The 19419-nt window shown below is 46.5% G+C and overlaps 1 protein-coding gene and 1 pseudogene across 1 annotated transcript; both read right to left on the reverse strand.

Annotated features, from left to right (window-relative positions):
- Positions 1–357: 357 nt before the first annotated feature.
- Positions 358–2693, reverse strand: GSX2 (GS homeobox 2). Its single transcript, XM_003806467.6, has 2 exons — positions 1938–2693; positions 358–1273 (listed from the first exon to the last, which is right to left on the reverse strand). The coding sequence occupies exons 1-2, from the start codon at positions 2509–2511 to the stop codon at positions 933–935; spliced, it is 915 nt and encodes a 304-aa protein (XP_003806515.2). The 5' UTR covers positions 2512–2693; the 3' UTR covers positions 358–932.
- A 12344-nt stretch (positions 2694–15037) lies between these two features.
- LOC100972526 (mortality factor 4-like protein 2) lies at positions 15038–15931 on the reverse strand (annotated as a pseudogene).
- Positions 15932–19419: the final 3488 nt, after the last annotated feature.

Consider the following 19419-nt stretch of genomic DNA (forward strand, 5'->3'; position numbering starts at 1 on the left):
GATGGGGGATTTTTATCCTTCCTTGCTAAATAAAGGTTTACCTGTCGTTAATGGTCAGTGTCATTCCAAATGGAGTGATTTGTCCTATCAACTGTGAGGAGGTTGCCTATTTTAAGGATGGAGAGGCACTGCCTGGTAGATGCCATCATGACTAAAGGTGTCTCCTTGGCGAAAGTTCTGTTACATAGAAAACCTATTGAGCCACAAACTCCCTCAGTCAAGAGACCCACATTACCAAGTTCTTACTCAACATTTTCCTCGAATTCCTCAGACAGCTTTTTCCTGCATATGCCTTTCTCTAGACATTGGAGGAGGGGGCAGGAGAAGATAGGGAGAGCAAACACCACAGATTTAAAATTCTGGTTTTTGTTTCATTTATTTAAATAAATATAAATATAAATTTTATATAAACCTATTCACATACAAAGGGACTTCCAGCGACTTAGATTTTAAATTCTCCCCAGGCGAAATTTCAGAAAGCAAGACCTACAGGGTCTAATTTTCTAAATTATTTTCAACTTGGGTGTTTTTGTTTGAAAACGACAACAGAAAATAATTAATAAACCCTGTGTTCTTATCGAGTTCTGAAAGAGAGTAGGGATGGGGAAATGACATGTGCTTTCAAAAACCCCATACAGTGTTAAACTTAAACCAACCCTGTTTTTCCTCTGTTATACGACGAGAATGAGTTGAATGATAGGTTATTTACATTTTTTAAAAAATCTATAACTTCAAGTTGGAGCCCTAGATAAACAGGTCAAGAAGGAGACGCGAAGGGTCAGGTCCCGGCTTGTCCATTCCAGAACTTCCAGGTTCGTTTCTTCTCCAGATGGGACCACTGCAATGAGCAAGGATTTTGGCCCCTGGGTGCCCCACGCCTTGGCGTTGCCTGGTCTGCCAGGAGCGGGGGATGTGAGGGAGGAGGCCCTCCCTCATAAGGGGGAAATCTCCTTGTCATCGTTGGCCGAGGCCGGCGACAGGGAGTCCTCATCCTCGGAGCGCGCATAGTGCACCTGGCTCCCGACGCACTTGCAGCCCGCGTGACTGTTCCTCTGCGTGCCCTTCCCCTCCTTCTTGTGCTTCACTCGGCGGTTCTGAAACCAGATTTTCACCTGCTTCTCCGACAGGTTCAGGTAAGTGGCGATTTCAATCCTCCGGAGTCGAGACAGGTACATGTTGGAAGAGAATTCTCTCTCCAGCTCCAGGAGTTGCGTGCTAGTGAACGCCGTCCTCATCCTCTTGCCATTGGGTACCTGGCTGGCGTCAGAGCCTCCTGCGGACCGGCAAAGAGAGGGTAGAGAGGTAAGGCTCGGGCAAGGTGCTCCCACCCCACGTGCTAACCAGGACGCATTTCAGGGACCCACCCGGGGAAGCCCAGCCGAACATCTGTATCCCTTTCCCATTTCAAGGCACGTGGTTGCTTAGCGGGGAAGAAAAGAGACGTGCAAAGCAAATAAAGGTCTTCGATGCGCAGGATGCGAAGTCACAGGATTAAAGAGGGATGGGGGCTTGCACTATCTGATCGTCTCCCTTTGAGCCAAGCGGAGAAGCGCGCAGGCTTAGCCAAAAACGTCAAAACGCTTTAGCCAGCCCCGACGCGGGGATGCCACACAGGTTCAAACACACCCACCCCAAACCCCAAGCAGTTAACCTCTGGTTTCTCCGCCGTGACGTTCGAGGTCTCTAAGGCCCCAGTATTAATAAGGCAATACTCGAGCACCTACTACTAGGAGTAAAACGCACCAGGCTGAGTGGAGAAGCTGGCAAACTAACTTCCACTTTCGTGGAACTTCTGTGGCTGACTCTACAGTTACACTAAAAGCCCGTCCTCCCTCTTCACCCTGTCCCCGGGCTCCCACTTCCTCCACTGGAGGTGGAAAGTTTGCTCCAGGAGCGCGAAAGGCGCGGAGCGCAGGTGCCCCAAGACCCCGCCCTACCCATGGTGAGGCAGTGGAATCTCCGCGGGTCCGCCACGTTGTAGGTGGTGGCGGTGCAGACAGGTGCGTGGTGTTGCGGGTGCCCCAAGGCCGCCGCGGCCGCCGCCGCCGCTGCTGCTGCTGCCGCCGCCGCGGCCGAGCCAGGCTGCTGGGGCTGATGGTGGTGATGGTGGTGCTGCGGCGGGTGGTGGTGATGATGCGCATGGTTCACCCGCGGGCAAAACTGCGCGTCCCCAGGAGCCGAAGAGAACTGGCTCTTAAGCAGAGGCAGTGCCCCTGCGGCCCCTGCCACCCCACTACCTCCGGCCCCGGTAACCCCGGCCCCTGCGCCCCCGCTGCCGGCGCCCACAGACCCCCGAGAGGAGTGCAGGTGCGAAGTGACGCAGAGAGGGCACACGCAGAACGCGCCGCTCTTGCGGGACGGGCAGCCGGGGCCGGACACGGACATCACCAATGGGGACGGCATGCCAAGCGGGATGAAGAAATCCGGCCCGGGGTGCGGTTCAGGCAGCGAGGGCGCAGGCCGTGAGGTGTCCTTGATGATGAGCGAGTCGACATAGAAGGAGCGCGACATGTCGAGAGGGGTGGGTGGCTGGAAGCCCCGGCAGGTCGCGGCGACCCCTCTCCTCTAGTGTTCTAAGCTCTGCCCTGGGAGCCGCGCAGACACGGGCAGTCAAGTCCTTGGGGACGCAGAGGTGTTGGCGTCTGGGCTGGAAACAAAGGGGTCCCCGGAGAGGGCTGGTCCTCACGTCCCCCGCCCGGCGCCCCGGCTCGGGTATTTTATAGCCCCCCACCCTGGCACGTGATGCTGCGGAGTACAGCTCGGCTCAGGCTCCTCGGCAGCTCCCCACCCTCGGGATAGGCTGCCCGAGTCACAACAGAAGCCGCGAGGAGGGGCGGGCTCGCGGCGGGGAAGAACTCGGGGGAGGGGGATGGGGGAGACTTTGCAAAGTGTAGGTTTTGTTAATTTCCCGGGGAGGCCGGCCTCCTCCCCCTCTTTCTCCACGCTTTACTGAGAAATCACAGCGCTGCATCCTCCATCCCACCCCCTCTCGCTACCCTGGCCGCAGCCCAACTCTTCCCCACGCCCCACCGCAAAGCGTACCAGGTGGGGACTTGGAGGCTTATTTAATAGGAATGCTCAGTGTTTCCAGCTCCTCTGTGGTAGGGGTGGCTGCGGCGCGGTGAAGTGTGAGGCCTGCGGTTTGGAGCAGGATTGTGCGGGCGACGGACTGGCAGTCGTCCAGTCCCTGGGCGCAGCTCTGGCCACGGTTACACCTACCCCTGTCCACAGCTTTTGGACTTGGCAGAGGTCATTCAGGTGGTTAGTTCAGGACTGTCCGGCGCAGAACTGTGAGGCCTCCCAGCTAAGAAACCGTCAAGCTTTTCATGCTGATGTTCGACAAGGTCTGAAGTGTCTTTGTACTTGGGGCCCTCCTGGGGCCACTCAGATCAACGACCCTTCCTTGTTTCCCTTTCTGATCGGCACCTCCCACTTCCGCAGAGAGAGAGAGATGTTGAAGAGTCACCCTTTTCTTTCTCCAAGTAGTAACACCATGGCATTCCAGGGCAATCCTACAAACTCCATCCTGAAGATTTTGGAGGGAGGACCTCAAACAGCAAGCCCTCCTAAAGACGCAGCAGGGATTAGATAGACCTTCGCTCTGGGTCTGAGGATTTCCTGTCCCTCATTTTTACCAATCTTGGGCAGCTTAGCAAGGCTAACCAGGAAGCACTCTTTCCTCTGCATCTTAAGAACCTAAAAAGGATGAAGAGGATTCAGCCATCCAGGGAATCTTGCCTCTGATTGGCAGAAGTGGCTTTGTAAGGGAAATCTCTCTGGTCCATGGAAGTCTTGCACACCCCTTACTGCCCGAGAGAGGGTGGCTGCCAAACTATTGGGACTATTTATCTTCGCAGAAGGCAAGGCAGCAGAGGTGGCCATTTTCTCTCTTCGTTTCCCCCTGCAGAAAAGCGGGCTGGGGCCATGAGGTTGGGCAATAGTTAGAAGTCTGATCCTTTTTCCAGAACAGCTAACTTCAATCCAGAGTTCATGATGGTGCTAAGAAACTTAGAGACAGGACTCCCTCCACCTGAGAGAACAAGGTGCCCAAATCCAGGAGAGCACTAGCTAGAGGCACGGCTCTATCTTTCCATCCTCTGTCTTCCCCTCTCCATCTCTGTGACAGTCTCTCTTGCCTGCTAGAGAAGTGTAATTGGGTTGTAGGGATGCCCCGCTCTGGGGAGCCCAGGATTTATGGATGGCAATTAAAGTTTTATGAATTGCAGCTGAGGCTGGTTATTGAGCTATTTGAATGTGATTAGAATTCAATTAGAAAGCGGTTAGTGGACGGTGGGTCTCTGGAGTGTAAACAGACAGCTATTCCAGAAATGTGCTAATCCAACATCTTGTGACAACAATTAAGGAGTCTCAGGGCTTAACATGGGGCAGCTCAGCTGTAACTACTTTTGTACCACAAGGTCTGCAGACACTCAGGCTCACCCCAGCCCGCCCTTGTTCATGACTGGAGGATCTAGGCAATCCCTGAAATCATTTCAGCCCCAAGAAGAAGGCTTGGAGCCACTGACGGAGAATGGCAATAAAAAACATACCCTGCTGAATGGCAGGATATTTTTTACAGTCCTAAACTGTCCAAATAGATGACTCGATTCCCCCCATTCACTTTGCAACTATACAAGCATATATAGATATAGATATAGATACTCTTTAAGAATAATAGCTTTCTCTCTTTTCCTCCTCTGGGTTAGGTCCCAGGTTATCCACAGTCTGTTTTGGGCTGATGGTTTGAGTCACAATGTTCCCAGTGGTTTGGGATGTGTTCAGAGGAAGAGGTCCTATGCTAAAGTCCTAGAAATCGCACCCATGTGCAGACCATTTTACTTTAGAGAATCTTAACTATGCAAGAGGCTTGTGCATCTTATTCAATTTGTGTCTGACTATGGAAACTTTCATTTTTCAGTGCCAAGGAATTTTGAGAAATGTGAGGGGCTCATGGGGTTTCCTAAAGCCTTCAAGGGGAGCAGTGGTTTCAGACCAGGCTGAGGCTGAAAGCAAGACCATGTCTGAAAAACTTGACCCTTAGGGTACTTGGTTAATTCCTTCAGCCCACCAAGAGCAAGTATACTGGAATCCCATTTCTTGCACAGTTTCTGTCCACTCTGCCTCACTTCTCTAGTTCTCTTTGGATCTCTCAGTGTCTGCCAGTCTCTCTCCCTCCTTCTCTTCTGAGTCCAGCCCCTATCTGGCCCTACCTGCCTATCCCCTCCTCAAAGGAAGCCTACCCTCCATGCCCCCGGGGCAGCACTGCCCCCCACCACCCCGGCCCCGCCCAGCCCTACCGTTCCCCAGAGTGCAGTGCCCTGAACCAGCAGGAGACCCCAAGTTCAGCTTTCTTTTCCTGAGAGGGAACAGGCAGACCATTGGCGTGTGCCCATGGTGTCTGAGCCGCCACACAATTTTATTTCTCAGTGATTCTGTCCGATAAAATTTCATCGTCCATTAAGTAATCCCCAAAATGAGAGCTCTTATGAGCCTATAATGAGCTCTAATTGCCACGACTCCGGGAGCCACGTGGAAGGATTTATTCGGTATTAAGCAGTCGGGTACAGAGTACAGGCTGTTACCTAAGCCATTACTTTCATAATTCAAGGAGAAAATTAGTTCTTTTAAAGGAAAGGGGAAATCTTTTTATTATCTCCCCCTTCCTCGGGACAATAGAGTATGGTTTTGTCTTCCTTGAGTGCAAGACAGTGTCACATATGTGATGGTAACAAAATTGTTCTTTGTACCTCCTCCTGGCCAAGGCACTCCACCCTTACCCTCAACTTACAGAAAAAAATCAAAGCTATTCTAGAAAGAACAGCAGAGGCATGGCCTTCTTGTCTCTCGATTCTCCAAGTTGAGCCTGGGTGAGCAGTTTCCTTTCAGCCCAACCTGATATTTGGATTCTTAGTTCTAGCTTCCAAAAGGTCTCCAGTACTTCTTCCCAGCTCTGGAATGGCACCTGACCTGAACCCCACATTCCTGTCTCACTTCTCTTTCTTCCTGTTTGCTTTCATGGGCAAAGTCAGGACAAGTAAAGGGCAGGGACTTAGCATTGCTTATTCAACAGGCCCCAGAGTTCTGACCCGTTCCTGTGCTTAGCTGTTTTTTTCAGGCTGTAACTCCCACTTTGCCCCTCCCTCTGTGTCCTCCAAACCTCCCCACCCCCTCCCCACCACCACTTTCATCCCCAGTCCTTTTTTCTCTTAGTTTCAGCATTTGCCCACATGGTTCTCCAGCTCCAAATGGAGGCTGCAGGCAGGGCGGGACAGCCGGGGAGTTGGCGGGGCCGCCTCGGATTTATTTGCTCCTCTTACATTGATTTCATATTAGTTTCCAAAGCGATGAATGATCTCAAAGCTGGGTTTTGTTAGCCGAACACAAACAGGAGACAGGACTTACTTGCCCCCAGCTCCCTTTAATGAGGTCATTATCAAAGCGTGAACAAGTCTATGAATGTTTTATTGAAAGTGCATCGTTAACTTGTATCCATCCTTTTCTCCGAGTGGCATTGTGATATTGCTGTCTGTGGCACATCTTACCCGATATAGCCCGAGATTTCCCCATTCTCTGTAACCAGGCAACCCTTTCTGAATACCCAAAAATTGAAAAGAACCGCTTAGTCTTCAAGAAAGTCCTCAATAATAGTGGAAAAGAACAAAGATCCAGGAGACAACAAAATGCCACAGGGGTGACTTTTCATGAGCAATTATCTCTCATTAATCAGAAGAACAGCTGCAATATTAATTTTCTCTCTTTCTTCCTCTCTTTTCACAGTCCCCAACATTTGAATAATCATAAATTTTGATTTTATGAAGGAGTCACATTTTCAGGGGCTGGAGGAAAGCAGCTACCTAGGTGAAGACAAGAAGAAAATGCTCTCATTTTATTTTATTTTTTGTTTGGGTAAAGCTGCCAACAAAGCAAAATGGAAAAAATAAAAATAAGAAATGCCAGAGAAAATGCCCACCCCCCCTTTCTTCTTCTAGATGGCTGTTGAGAATAAGGACTCTCTTCTCCCCCACCCTCTGCTCACAACTACCCCTCCTTTCTTTCCTCCCCCCGCCCAGACCCATTCCCCAGTTTTGCTCTGAGCAGGGCGGAGGGAAACGTCCCTGGCGTCTGGCGTGGGAGTTTCAGCCGGGTTTCTGCCCGTTTAACTTGCAAACGTGAAGCCAAGCGTTGTCGATCTGACCAAAGAGACACTCTTTGGGCGTAACTTGCATTGTGGCCATCAAAAGCCCGCCAGCCTTGGATGAACTGAGAAGTGTATTCAGCAGAAATGGGGCGCTCGCTCTCCTTTCAGGCTCTGGAGAGGCAATTGTTCACAGGATGTGTAGCCAGGGTGGAAAACGTGGGTCCCCAGATAAGGCTATAACCTGCAAACGAGCTTGGGGGAGTTAAAAGAATCTCATTAAAGCCCCGGCTGCAATTAGCAAATACACACTCACAGAGAACTCAAGCTCCTCTTGAAAAGCTGTGGGTCAAGATGAAAGAGGGCAGTTGGGAGCTAGTCCCCACATTCTTGTACTGCTTGAGTGATGGGGGGCTCAGGAGCCAGGCTATTCCTTCAGCTGCCCCAATATTGTTAGTTTTAATGCAAGGCCAGGGAAGGCCTTTCTAGAGGGAGGGCAGGCTGTGGGCCCTGTGTTCATGCACCACCAAAAATAATCTTGCTTCTCCCTGGTGTTTATTCAGAACGGATGGGCTTTTGAGAAACCTGAATTCGCCTTTGTGCTCACCACAGTTGCAAGAGTTCAATTCGGCCCTCTGAGAAGAAGCAGCGGGGAGAGGGGGGTGGGGGGGTGGTAGTGGAGGTCTTCTGAGAAATAAGTGAGGGGTTTGGCTTAGAATTTCAGCCAGGAACGGCCCAGTTGGAAAAAAGTTTTGATGGCACTGAATGCCTGCCACACAGCCCCTCTGCTCCCCACTTCACTTTAATTAATATTCGCCCACCCCCAAATCCTCAAGCCGAACAAGGCATCCCTCTCCCACCCTCAGAGCTCTCCTCTGTCATCAGAATAAAATTTATCGAGCGCCTACTCTGTGCCCAGCGTGTGCTAGGCACTGCAGGGAGCAGGCCTGAAAAGGCCAAGACAGTATCCAATAGAATATTGTTTCATTTCAGTAACAATGGCCTGAGGTGGGGAACAATTATCCGGATAATTGAAGCAAATGCTTCACCTCCCTCCCTCCCTCCCTCTCCAGTTCTCCTGGCACTTACTATTTTTTACTACCCTATTCAGAGATGTGGTTTTTGTATTGGAGGGCGGGCGGGGGAGGCAGGAGTGTGTAAGAGGAGGGTTGAATTATTCACATGCATACCAATTCCCCACTTCCCTTGGCCTAAATTTTCTGAAAGCTTGGAGCCAAAATAGCTGCTTAGTTATGGGAGCAAAGACTTAAAAAAAAAAAGTCACTAAAATAAGAGCAATTCTTTATAATTTTTAGCAGCCCAGCCCTTCTGGTTTTTGATCTTGGTCATCTACAAAAATCACCTGGAGAGCTTTATAAAAATACTGATTACCTAAGGGATTTAGATTTAATGATGTGAGGCTGGAACACGGCGGGGTGTAGATGGAGGGGGAGACAGAAGTCAACCAGAATTCTGCATGCGGTTCTGATGTAGTTGAGAAATAAATGATAAATCCTGCCCCCTACGCCCTCCTATCATGGAATCTGAAGAGAGCAACGTAACTTTTTTGAGCCTTATCTGGTCATTTGATAGTTGGAAAGTGTGTATTGAGCGCCTATTATACCCCAGGCTGCGCGCCAGGGAATTCAGTAGCACAAGACCCGCCCCCGGGGAGTTTCCAGGTTAAGCGAATCAACAAATTAACTCGGAGCTGGTGAGTTAAAAAGGTCGTGTGAATATGAAAGAAAAGCTCAAGGGGCTCTGGGTGATGATAAAACCGAAGCTTGAAGTGACATTTAAACGGAGACCTGCAAGATGTGCGGGTGTTGGCCTGGGAAAGAGGGATGGGGAATGCGTTCCCGGCCACCTAAGGGTGCTCACGGGAGCCTCCGAGAGTTTCTCTTGGTTAATTGCAAAAACTGAAAGGAGGCCAAGGAAAGTGGAGAAAGAATTTCAGTTTCTGCATCTGTAAAATAGAGAAAATGCCATCGTCTTCGAGTTTTTGTGAGGAATTCAGGACTGCCTAACACCGGGCCTGGTGCCTGGTAAGGCTCGTGGCTTCTCTTGGTTTTATTATTATCTGAGACCTGCAGCTCCATGGGCTCTTGAAGCTTGTAAATTAGGTATCAGAGTCCCTGGGCTTGGCAACGAGGAGCCAGGAAGCCGCTGCACAATCATCTCTCCGTCCCCCCGCGCCTTTTCCCGGCCGAGTGTTGCCCTCTAAGGCTCCTCCACAGCTTGGCGCTGGCACCCTGAAGGCGCCCAGTGTGGGGCCTTTCTATCCCTCGGTTTCTGGGCATATGTTTGTTCAGCAGTTACATTAACCTCGCCACTCCCCACCCCCGTCAAAGGCTCTGGCGTCCTGGCCGTCCCTACTTGGGACTGCGCCCTAAATTTCAAAACGTTCCTATGATATTAGAAACCTCCCAGCTTTGCTGCACACCCACCTGCTTTGCATAGGAGGAAAACAGTCGCCTTTCGAGTATATGACAATACTCGTAGGTACATTTTCTGAGCTCTCACTGTGTGGCAGTTCCTGAACCAAGAGCCTTGCCTGCATGACCTCATTAATCCGCACAACAGCCCTCCCAGATAAAATGCCATTATTTTCTCCGCATTATGTTTGCGGAGAACCCTATTTGAACTACTGAAGTTCAAAGACTGAACCAAGGTCACACAGCTAGTGATGGCAGAGCCTTTTAGGCACTAAGCAATACTAACCACCTGATAACACCTAGCATTTATTGAACACCTACTATATGCCTGGCAGTGGGTGAAGACTTTAATGCCTCCTCTATTTCTCACAGCAACCCTGTGAGGTAGGTGCTTTTATTACTTCCTTATTTGTTGGCTGTCCATTTGTTGGTTAGTGTGGTTGGTTTTCCTACATATTAAAGGTTCTGAGGGCCAGTCCAATGCACGGACTGAAATTAGAATGAGGACAGGGAACATGATTGTTTTTATTCACCTGTGCCCAGAACACAGTAAGCGCTGAAAAACATTTGGAGTGGATGAAAACAATATTTTATTATTTAATTCAAAAGCCCTCTTCATAATCAATCCGTATGCTTGTTGACTGCAAACTGCTCCTGGGCAGAAACTGGGTCTGTTTTATGTATTCACCAGTGTATGCCAAACGTCCAGACCAGAGGTAACATATATTAGGATGGCAATTAATATTTGTTGAATGAATGATTCCTTATTTCAGATAGGAAACGGAGGCTCTGAGACAACGGTAACCTGGCCAAGGCCACATAGCAAGTGGCAGAGGGAGAATTCCAACCATAGTTTCTAACGCCGAGTCCCTTTTTCAGCCTCCTGCCCTGTGTCCCCGGGGCATAGGGACAGGGCGCGGGAACCCTGTGCTGCGCGGCCGAGGACGGTTGTAAGTCTGTCCTCACTCGCCCGCGTCCCACACCTGGGCGAGGGCAAGGGAGGCAGAAGAAATGAGACGCTGGAGAAGCCGCTCCGAGGAAGAGGGTAAACAAACAGGCTCTGGGGCTGCGCGAGGCGCTCTCTGCGCGACAGCTCCTACCCGGCGCTCTTGCTCCCACGGCTCTAAAACCGCAACCTACTCCCTTCCTCCAGTCTCTGTCTGCCTGGGTCTCCGCCTCTCTCTCTTCCTGGCTAACTTATTTCTCACTGGGAAACCAAGGAAATCTAAACGATCGCACTGACCCCACAGCCTCAAAACAAGCCCATCTGCAAAGGCCACCAAACACCCGCTCCCACACCATGCACAACGTCCTCTCCGCGACGGATGCGCATGCGCGAGCGCGAGTGAGGAGGCAGTTCGCGTGTGCGCCTGTGCGCATGCGTGAGTGTAAGTGGGTAGGGAGTCCTTGAGTGTGTCTGCGCGCAAGCTCGTGTAAAGAGCGAAGGCGAGGTGGGGGCGAGTGTGCATGAGCGCGAGCATAAGTGTACTGTCAAGAGTGAGATTAAGGTACGTGGGCGTGATGGTGTGTGAAGAGGTGAAAAGTGAATTAGAATGAGGGTAGGGAATGAGATTGCTTTTCCTTTTTTATTTTTAAATTATTTCAATAGTTTTTTGAGGAACAGGTGGTGTTAGGTTACATGGATAGGTTCTTTAGTGGTGATTTCTGAGATTTTGGTGCACCCATCACCCAAGCAGTGTACACTGTACCCAATGTGGTCTTTGATCCCTGTGCGCGGAGCTGTGTGAGTGAAGCGTGTTTGGGAGCATGGGTGTGTGTGAATATATGAGTGTATGAATGTGTGAATGTGAGGAATACGAGAAACTGGGGGTGTGCACAGGGTGAGTGCGGTGCGAATGAGAGTGTGAGAACGTGCGTAGAGAGAGCAGGAGTGTGTCTGCGTGTGCCCGGCCCCTGGAGCCCCGCCTCCCCACTAGGCACGCCTTCCTCTTGGTGGGGTGCGCGACGGGCGCAGCCCAGTGCCTCTGTCCGCGCAGACCCGCTCTGCTGGTCCTGGAGCCTGGCGTGGGCTGAGGCTTGAAACTGGCGTCACTCAGCGAGCCAGAAAGGAGTGGGCGGGAGTGTCTGGGGGGTGCGCTGTCTCCCCATGTAGAAGCCTGGACACTGTAAGTAGGAGGGGCTCTGGCAGTATTGCCTCGAGGTCCTCCCTTTCACCTGCCCCTAGTATTGCTCACCCACCTGTGGATCATCTTTATGTTCATGTACTCAGGGAGCATCCATGGTGTGCCTATAGTATGCCAGGCTCTACTTGGGCTTGGGAAACCGTGAGAACAAGATAGCTTAGATCTCATTCGTTTTGGAACTTCCACTGGGCCTTTTATTAATGTGTAACCAGCTTGCAAAATGCCAGTCATACACAAGTTTTGTTGCCTCTGTCCTCAAGCAGAGGGGCATGGAGATTATGAGACAAACACTGATCGTAATAAGACGATGCATTGAAATCAGTGCAAATCCATTTCATCTCCAACCCAACCTCACCCTTTCACTGCACCACTGGGTTTGGGATTGGGTTTAGGAGGTCCTGGATGTGAATCCACCTTCTCTCTGACCGTGGAAATAATAATGACCCTCTTCTCACAGGATGGTTGTGAGCATTAAGTGAGTTAAGCCTGACATCCCTTGGCACAATGCCTTGCACATACTTAGCACTCAGTATACAAACTATGACGACGTTGATGTGTGATGACGTTCCCTGAGTCTGATGGAATGTTGTGGGGAAAGAGGGAGGATGCGTTTGTGAGCTACAAAGTTTAAGGGATTATTTCTGGATTTAGGTTAAATTAGGCCGGTCGTGGTGGCTCATGTCAATAATCCTAGCACTTTGGGAGGCCGAGGCAGGCAGATCACTTGAGGCTAAGAGTTCGAGACCAGCCTGGCCAATATAGTGAAACCCCATCTCTACTAAAAATACAAAAATTAGCCAGCATGGTGGTACACACCTGTAGCCGCAGCTACTTGGGAGGCTGAGACAGGAGAATTCTTGAACCTGAGAGGTGGAGGTTGCAGTGAGCCGAGATTGCACCACTGCACTTCAGCCTGGGCCATAGAGCAAAACTTCATCTAAAAAAAATATATATATATATAAAATAAATTAATTAAATTGTGTATAATTTATACAGATTGAGTATCCTTTATTAGAAATGCTTGGGACCAGATGTGTCTGAAGATTTTGGATTTTTTATGGTTTTGGAACATTTGCATGTATATAATGAGATATCTTGAAAGAGAACCCTAGTCTAAACACAAAATTCATTTATATTTCATATACAGCTTATTCAGTGTACATAGCCTAAAAGTTTTTTATACAATATTTTAAATAATTTTTTGCATGAAGCAGTATGTTTTAAGTACTTCTGTGTGGAATTTTCCACTTGTGATGTCATGCTGGTGCTCAATAAGTTGCAAATTTTCAATATTCAGCCTGTATTACATTCTCCTCTAGCATCAGGCTAGTATTATAGTATCAGATACTCCATCTTCATCCTTTACTATAACTTCTTTTCTTCCACCAATGTTATCAAAAGTGCTGTTACCAAGGGAAATAAAAATGCAGCAAGAACCTATAGGAGCTGAATATTCTTTTAGGCAGCTTTGGAAGCATATTTAGTCCTGTTAAAATGGAAGGGAATATTTTCACAGTGGCACAAAATGAATGCTGTAATTTAACCTTGTGAGCAAAATTTCTGATTAAATACGACATAGGAAATATGTTTCCTGATTAGCCATGTACCTCCCTGGAACAAGGTATTGTATAAACAATTGCAAGACATACTTATTTTTATTTTAGAGAAGCTGACTTATTAAAAACATTTTTTGATATTTTGATCAAATATTTTGATCACTATATATATATATATATACATATATATATGGAATGTGGTGGTGGGATCATAGCTCACTGTAGCCTTGAACTCCTAGGCTCAAGCTGATCACAATATAATTTTGTTTAAAACCAAAATTTTTAAAGATTGGATTTCATTATTGAGATGTTTTCCCAAGGAAAAAAAATCAAAAAGAAGGCTTGAAAGATTGGAGAATCGATTGCAGATCTAGGTTCTTGAATTTAACAGCAAGAAAGGAATTCTGTCCTTATGTAACTGACCTATCTCATGTTATAACTAGGGAGACTGAGGTCTCGAGGGATGAAATGGTCTTAGTGGTCAGTCTCTCCTACAGTCACCAGATAGGACCATATCAGCTTTGTTCCTCTACCTACAGTTTTATACACTTGCCGGAAGATGCCCCGGAAACTAGGAGAAAAGAAGGTACAGGAGTTCCAGGTTCCTGCATTACCCTCAGGTCTCTGTTGCTGGCACCTCCATCTTCTGGTGGCTCTTGCCCAAATCCTTTGAATCTTCTGTGACTTCTCTCTTGCTCTTTCTCTAATCCTGTACATTTAACCCATCATGAAGTCCTGAAGGCTTTATCTTCAGATGTAACTGGAAACTGACCACTTCTTAACACTCCAACTACTATCACACGGGTCCAAGCCATCACCACTGCATAGGGATGACTGGGTTCATTCTTCCTATACTTGCCTCTACAATCTGTTCTCAACAGAGCAGCCAGAAGGATCCTTTTGAAATAGAAGTCTGATCAGGTCAGACCAAGAACAAAAGGCCCTCCATGATGCCACTATGGCTGTCTCTGACCACTCCAACCACTGGCCTACTTGCTACCTCTGTTTTCCTTGCTGGTCTGGCCCTCTCTAGCCTTCCCCTCTGTTGAGAACTCTTCCCCTACAAGCTCACACATGTCTTACTTCCTCACCTTTAGGTCTTTCCTCCAAAGACACTTTCTTACTGTCTTTTTTCTTTTTTGCTTTGAAATTTAGAAACAAATTTTATTTAAGATCTGAAATGTAATTCCTAAAATACCAACTTTTCCAGAAAACTGTGGCGTACACAATAATGCATTGCCTCTATCACGTTACAACATGCATTAGACTCAAATGCAAAAATCATGAAACAAACCACCATCCTTCAACAATTTGCGCAAAGATAGAATGCCTAAGGAACAACATAGACGGATTTGCAGAGGATGGGCTGTTTTACTTCAAGCATCATTAAAAAAAAGAGAACAAATGCATGGGTTTTTGGGTATATATATTAAATTGAATGTTTGGCACTAGGAGTCAGGGCATTTTGTCATGTAGCATTAACACATATTAGAAAATTGTGTAGTGTCAAAGGGGTAGAACCACCAGCATTCAAGCAATGTTGTCAACTAGGCAATAAAATGTTCCACTGAATATTTCTTTTTTGTTCTAATTACTGCATACCCTGGTAGCAACTTTGAAATGAGAAAAGGAGCTTACACTCCTTTTATTTTCTGTTTAAAACAGAACAGAAAACAAACTGAAACATAAGCCCTATTTTACATTAACAATGTTAAAGAACATCCATTTTACAAGAAAAAGACTAAGAACAAAAAGTGTTTCCAGATCTCAGGCAAATAACAGTGAGTGGTCTGTAGACCAGCACAGGGCTTTGTGGTGGTACTTAGCAGAAGCTACTTTGTAATCACCGCCAGTAAAAAGAGATGCAGAATTCTTTGCCAGATATTTTAGGAAATCATGCAAATGGCCCAATAATAACGCAAGGCTCTTCTCATCAAGGGATATATAGGCCAACATTTCTCCAATTCTTACAAATAACCTCAGTAGGTGTGTGCCCCTTAAACCTGGGACACAGGAGCATCAGGGTGAGCCAAGAGGATTTCTGCATACAGGGGCCTCTCAAATTTGTAGAGCAGCTGAGTGCCTAACATCACGTCGAAATATTCTTTTATTCTTGTCACAATTTCATTAACTGCCTATGCCTTATTATCGACGTTTCCCTGCGATGTTTTGCAATTTGCATTCTCCTTTAGAATTGCATCTACATTTTGCTTAGCAGGGAGTTAAAACAGCTGCTTCTGCTTGGTAACTAAGTTCCAGTCCCCAACAAGCCATGGTTTCGATTCTTCAGGCATCTTCACTTTAACTTCCATTCTGTTCTTGAATGCGTCCTCGCTTTCAACAGTGAGGTCTGCCCAGGCTCTTTCCTTCCCTGGGGTCTGAGGTGCTTTGCTGGTACTGCCCCCATATCTGTTTCCAGGAGTCCTCTGTTTGTTCTTTCTGGTTTTCCTCACGGATCCTGAAGCTAGGAAGTTCTCTGCAGAGCAACCCCACATCTTCCTGAGAGAGGTGGTTCAAGATTTTTCTGCTGTGGACCAGCTGCCTTCTTTCCTGAGGAGGCCCCTCTCATCTCTGCGTGTTGCTTCTAGTTGGTTTTTTGAAGTTGTCTTCTTCTGCAGATTGTTGTCCATGAGATTGAGAACCCGGCTTTCTGGAACTCATTCAACCCTTTTTATTCCAACCAACAATCTTTCTTCTTTCCAAGAACTCCTAGGGATTTCCCAAAAGGACTCTTATAGATCTTGCAGGATGGTCTAGGAGGATGCAGTGGGAGATACAATCCAAGATTCTGTAATCAGAGGTTTCTACAATCAGGATCAGATCTCCTGAGCCTTACTATACAGCAAACTTAGCTTTTCTGAATGGTGACCTGAAATGAGAATCCAGATCTTTCTAGCTGCCGCTTTCTCACTCTTTTTAAAATATCAGATCTGCTACTGTGCCTTCTGCACTCCCAATCCCTTTTCCATGCTCTATTTTTTTCTCCCATAGCAGTCATCACCTTCCAACTATATGCTACATAATATCTTGTGTTTATGTTTATCGTCTCAATCTCCCTGCTAGAATGGAAGCTCCTGCAGGATATTTATGTCTACTGGGTTCATTGAGAACAACCACCCTATGAGAAGAGGGCCATTATTATTTCAAAGAGAGGGTGAATTTACATCCAGGACCTCCTAAACCAAACCCCAAACTCAATGGTGCAGTAAAAGGGTGAGGTTGGGATGGAGATGAAATGGATTTGCACTGATTTCAATGCATCATCTTATTACTATCATCATCTGTCTCATAATCTTCTCCATGCCCCTCTGCTTGAGGGCAGAGCCCAAAACTTGTGTATGACCAGCATTTTGCAAGCTGGTTGCACATGAATCAAAGGCCTAGTGGAAGCTTCAAAACGAATGAGATCTAAGCTATCTTGTTTACATGGTTTCCTAAGCATATAAAGCAGAACCTGGCAGAGGAGATGCTCAATAATTTATGAAGGATTGAAAGAAGAATGTCAGTGTTCTAGGTGGATGCTTCCTCACCATTCTATTTTACCTGTATACAGGACTGCAGTTTATAAAGACTCTAACCAGTTATGTCCTTGGGTTAGCACAATTATTTAAGCTAGATAGGACTTTTTGTGTTTTTTTAACTGTTATTTCCACAATAAGATATTGAGAGGTTAAAGGACTTGCCAAAATCAGATCCTGGATTTAGACTTGCAATCAAAGTATCATTTTATTTTTGGTGGGAGACAAGTTCCCTTTCCAGAACTCCTGGCTAAATGAGGAAAACTAATAAGTTACTGGATTTACTGTGGTTGCTTCTAAATCCAGTGGCCGTGAGATTAGGGCTAAGGTTCTCCCTCCACTGTCGGCCTGTGGAATTCTTTAGCTGCTCACATCACAGCTACATGAACAGTTTTTGGGAAACACACCATAATGGCCACATCCTCTTGTTTTTATAATTTACACAGGGTTGGAAACAAGAGATATTGTCTTGTTGTTAGCTAGAGCTCATTTGGAGTCTGCCCTGAGTCTCTGGACTTGGCTGGATGCCCTTCCTCATCTGACTGCTCTGGGCAAACCAACTACTGTCTTAGTCATTGTATTACTCTGTTTGGATTCTCTGTCAGTCCATCAGATTTAGCTGATGAGCTCATTGACTGAAAATTGATTGAGCAAGACAGTGTCCCTAATTCTGTATGCATACACAGCACCATTGTCTTCCACAGATACTTCGTAATAATTGGCATCCCCCTACGAGATCATTGGTATCTCAATAATTAAAATCAATAGCTGTTGTTAAGGCAAGAATTTATCATAGTAACCTACAAAAGTGGTAAAAAGGTAATATAATTCAGAAGATAGATGTAAATATAAAATTACCAATTCTGAACAGGTTTTTAAAGATAATACTTGTTCCTTAAGGACATTCATATTTAATAAAATAAATGAGTTATTTCTTTATTATCATTTGAATGACATAAATTGTTACTTTTTTATGTGAGTGGGGAAAATATAGCACTTTAACATTTTGAGATAAGGAGTAGAACACTTTATTTATATCAATTCAGTGTTTAGTTTTTCACAGATTTTGTCTCTATGCTACCTGTTCGATTTTTTTTTTTTTTTTTTTTTTTTGAGACAGAGCAAGGCTCTGTCTCCCAGGCTGGAGTTTAGTGGTGAAACCTTGGCTCATTGCAACCTTCGCCTCCTGAGTTCAAGTGGTTCTCATGCGTTGGCCTCCCGAGTAGCTGAGATTGCAGGTATACACCACCATGCCTGACTAATTTTTTATACTTTTTTGACTATACTCTAATTTTTTGCTTTCTGGGGTTTTACCATGTTGGCCAGGTTGGTCTCAAACTCCTGGCCTCAAGTGACCTGTCTGCCCTGGCCTCCCAAAGTACTGGGATTACAGGTGTAAGCCACTGTGCTTAGCCTGTTAGAATTTAATAGGTCTCAGTTATACACTATTTCACTATTCTGGGTGCTCTAAAGCATCAGTGACAATAATTATGAATGTAGAAGGTGCATTGGTAGCCAAAGTTAACTATGTCATTGCTGTCCTTGAGAGGGGTTTTTACCTGTGTTTTCTTTTTTTTTTGTAATTTTTCTGAGATCAGACAAGTTAGTTAGATTCCAAACAATATGGGCCTAATATAATCACAATTCCATTTAAATTGGCCAAAGAATGACCCTTATCCAGACAGGACTCTTAGTGTATTTAGCTGTCAACAAAATATAAAACTTATAAGAATAATGGCTACTTTTAAATATAAGGCCTGCATCATATTGTTAGAGGAACTTCTGGAAATAGGAGACAGTTGCTATTAAAATTCAATTTAGTTTAATTCACCATTATTTACTGAGTGCCTACATATGTTAGGTACTAGGGCTACAAAGATGACTAGACCCCGGGCTGGGCACAGTGGCTCACCTAACCATAGCCATCAATGAATTCAAATAAGTGTGTGATAGTGGCATGCAACAACTGTGGAACCATGGAGGAGAGATCTGTTCTTTCTTCCTGCTGGCATCATGGACTGTGAGACTGAGGCTTGAACTATTTCTAGGAGATGCTCAGAGTAAAAACAACAGCAGGAGAAGAGACTTCTAGGCCAAAGTTTCAAGAGTGAGCACAGGCCCAGAGGATGGATATGCATTAAGCTGCATGCAGGAGACAGAAGCAGGAAGGGCTGCTTAGTGGCAGAAAGCAAAGAGTGTGAGTGGCAGGTGAAGAAGTATGAAGGCCTCTGTAGTAAGATGAACGGTCTTTGAAGGATGCTAAGCAGAAAATTGAAATGATTATATTGTAATCATTGTAAAGAATGGGATTGGAAGAGAGAGAAACCAGAGACAGTTAGTGTCCAGTACCAAAGTCTAGACTTGAAATGATAAGTGTCACATTAATCAGTGGTGGTGGGAATGGAGAGGAGAGAATAAATTCAAGAGTAATTTGGAAGGTAGCACCAATGAGCCTTGGTTACTAATTAGATAGGACAGGGGTAAAGAAAGACAAATGGGTCAGTGGGGACTTGGGTTTCTAGCTCAGGTGTCTGTATTGAATATGATTGTGTTAACAAATATAGTGGTTACAGATGAAAGATAAGCAGTTTTTTGTTGTTTCAGATGAGACTGTAGATAGAGTGAGTGGAA

Source organism: Pan paniscus, chromosome 3 (assembly GCF_029289425.2).
Source record: "Pan paniscus chromosome 3, NHGRI_mPanPan1-v2.0_pri, whole genome shotgun sequence".
In the NCBI taxonomy this organism is placed as follows: Eukaryota; Metazoa; Chordata; class Mammalia; order Primates; family Hominidae; genus Pan; species Pan paniscus.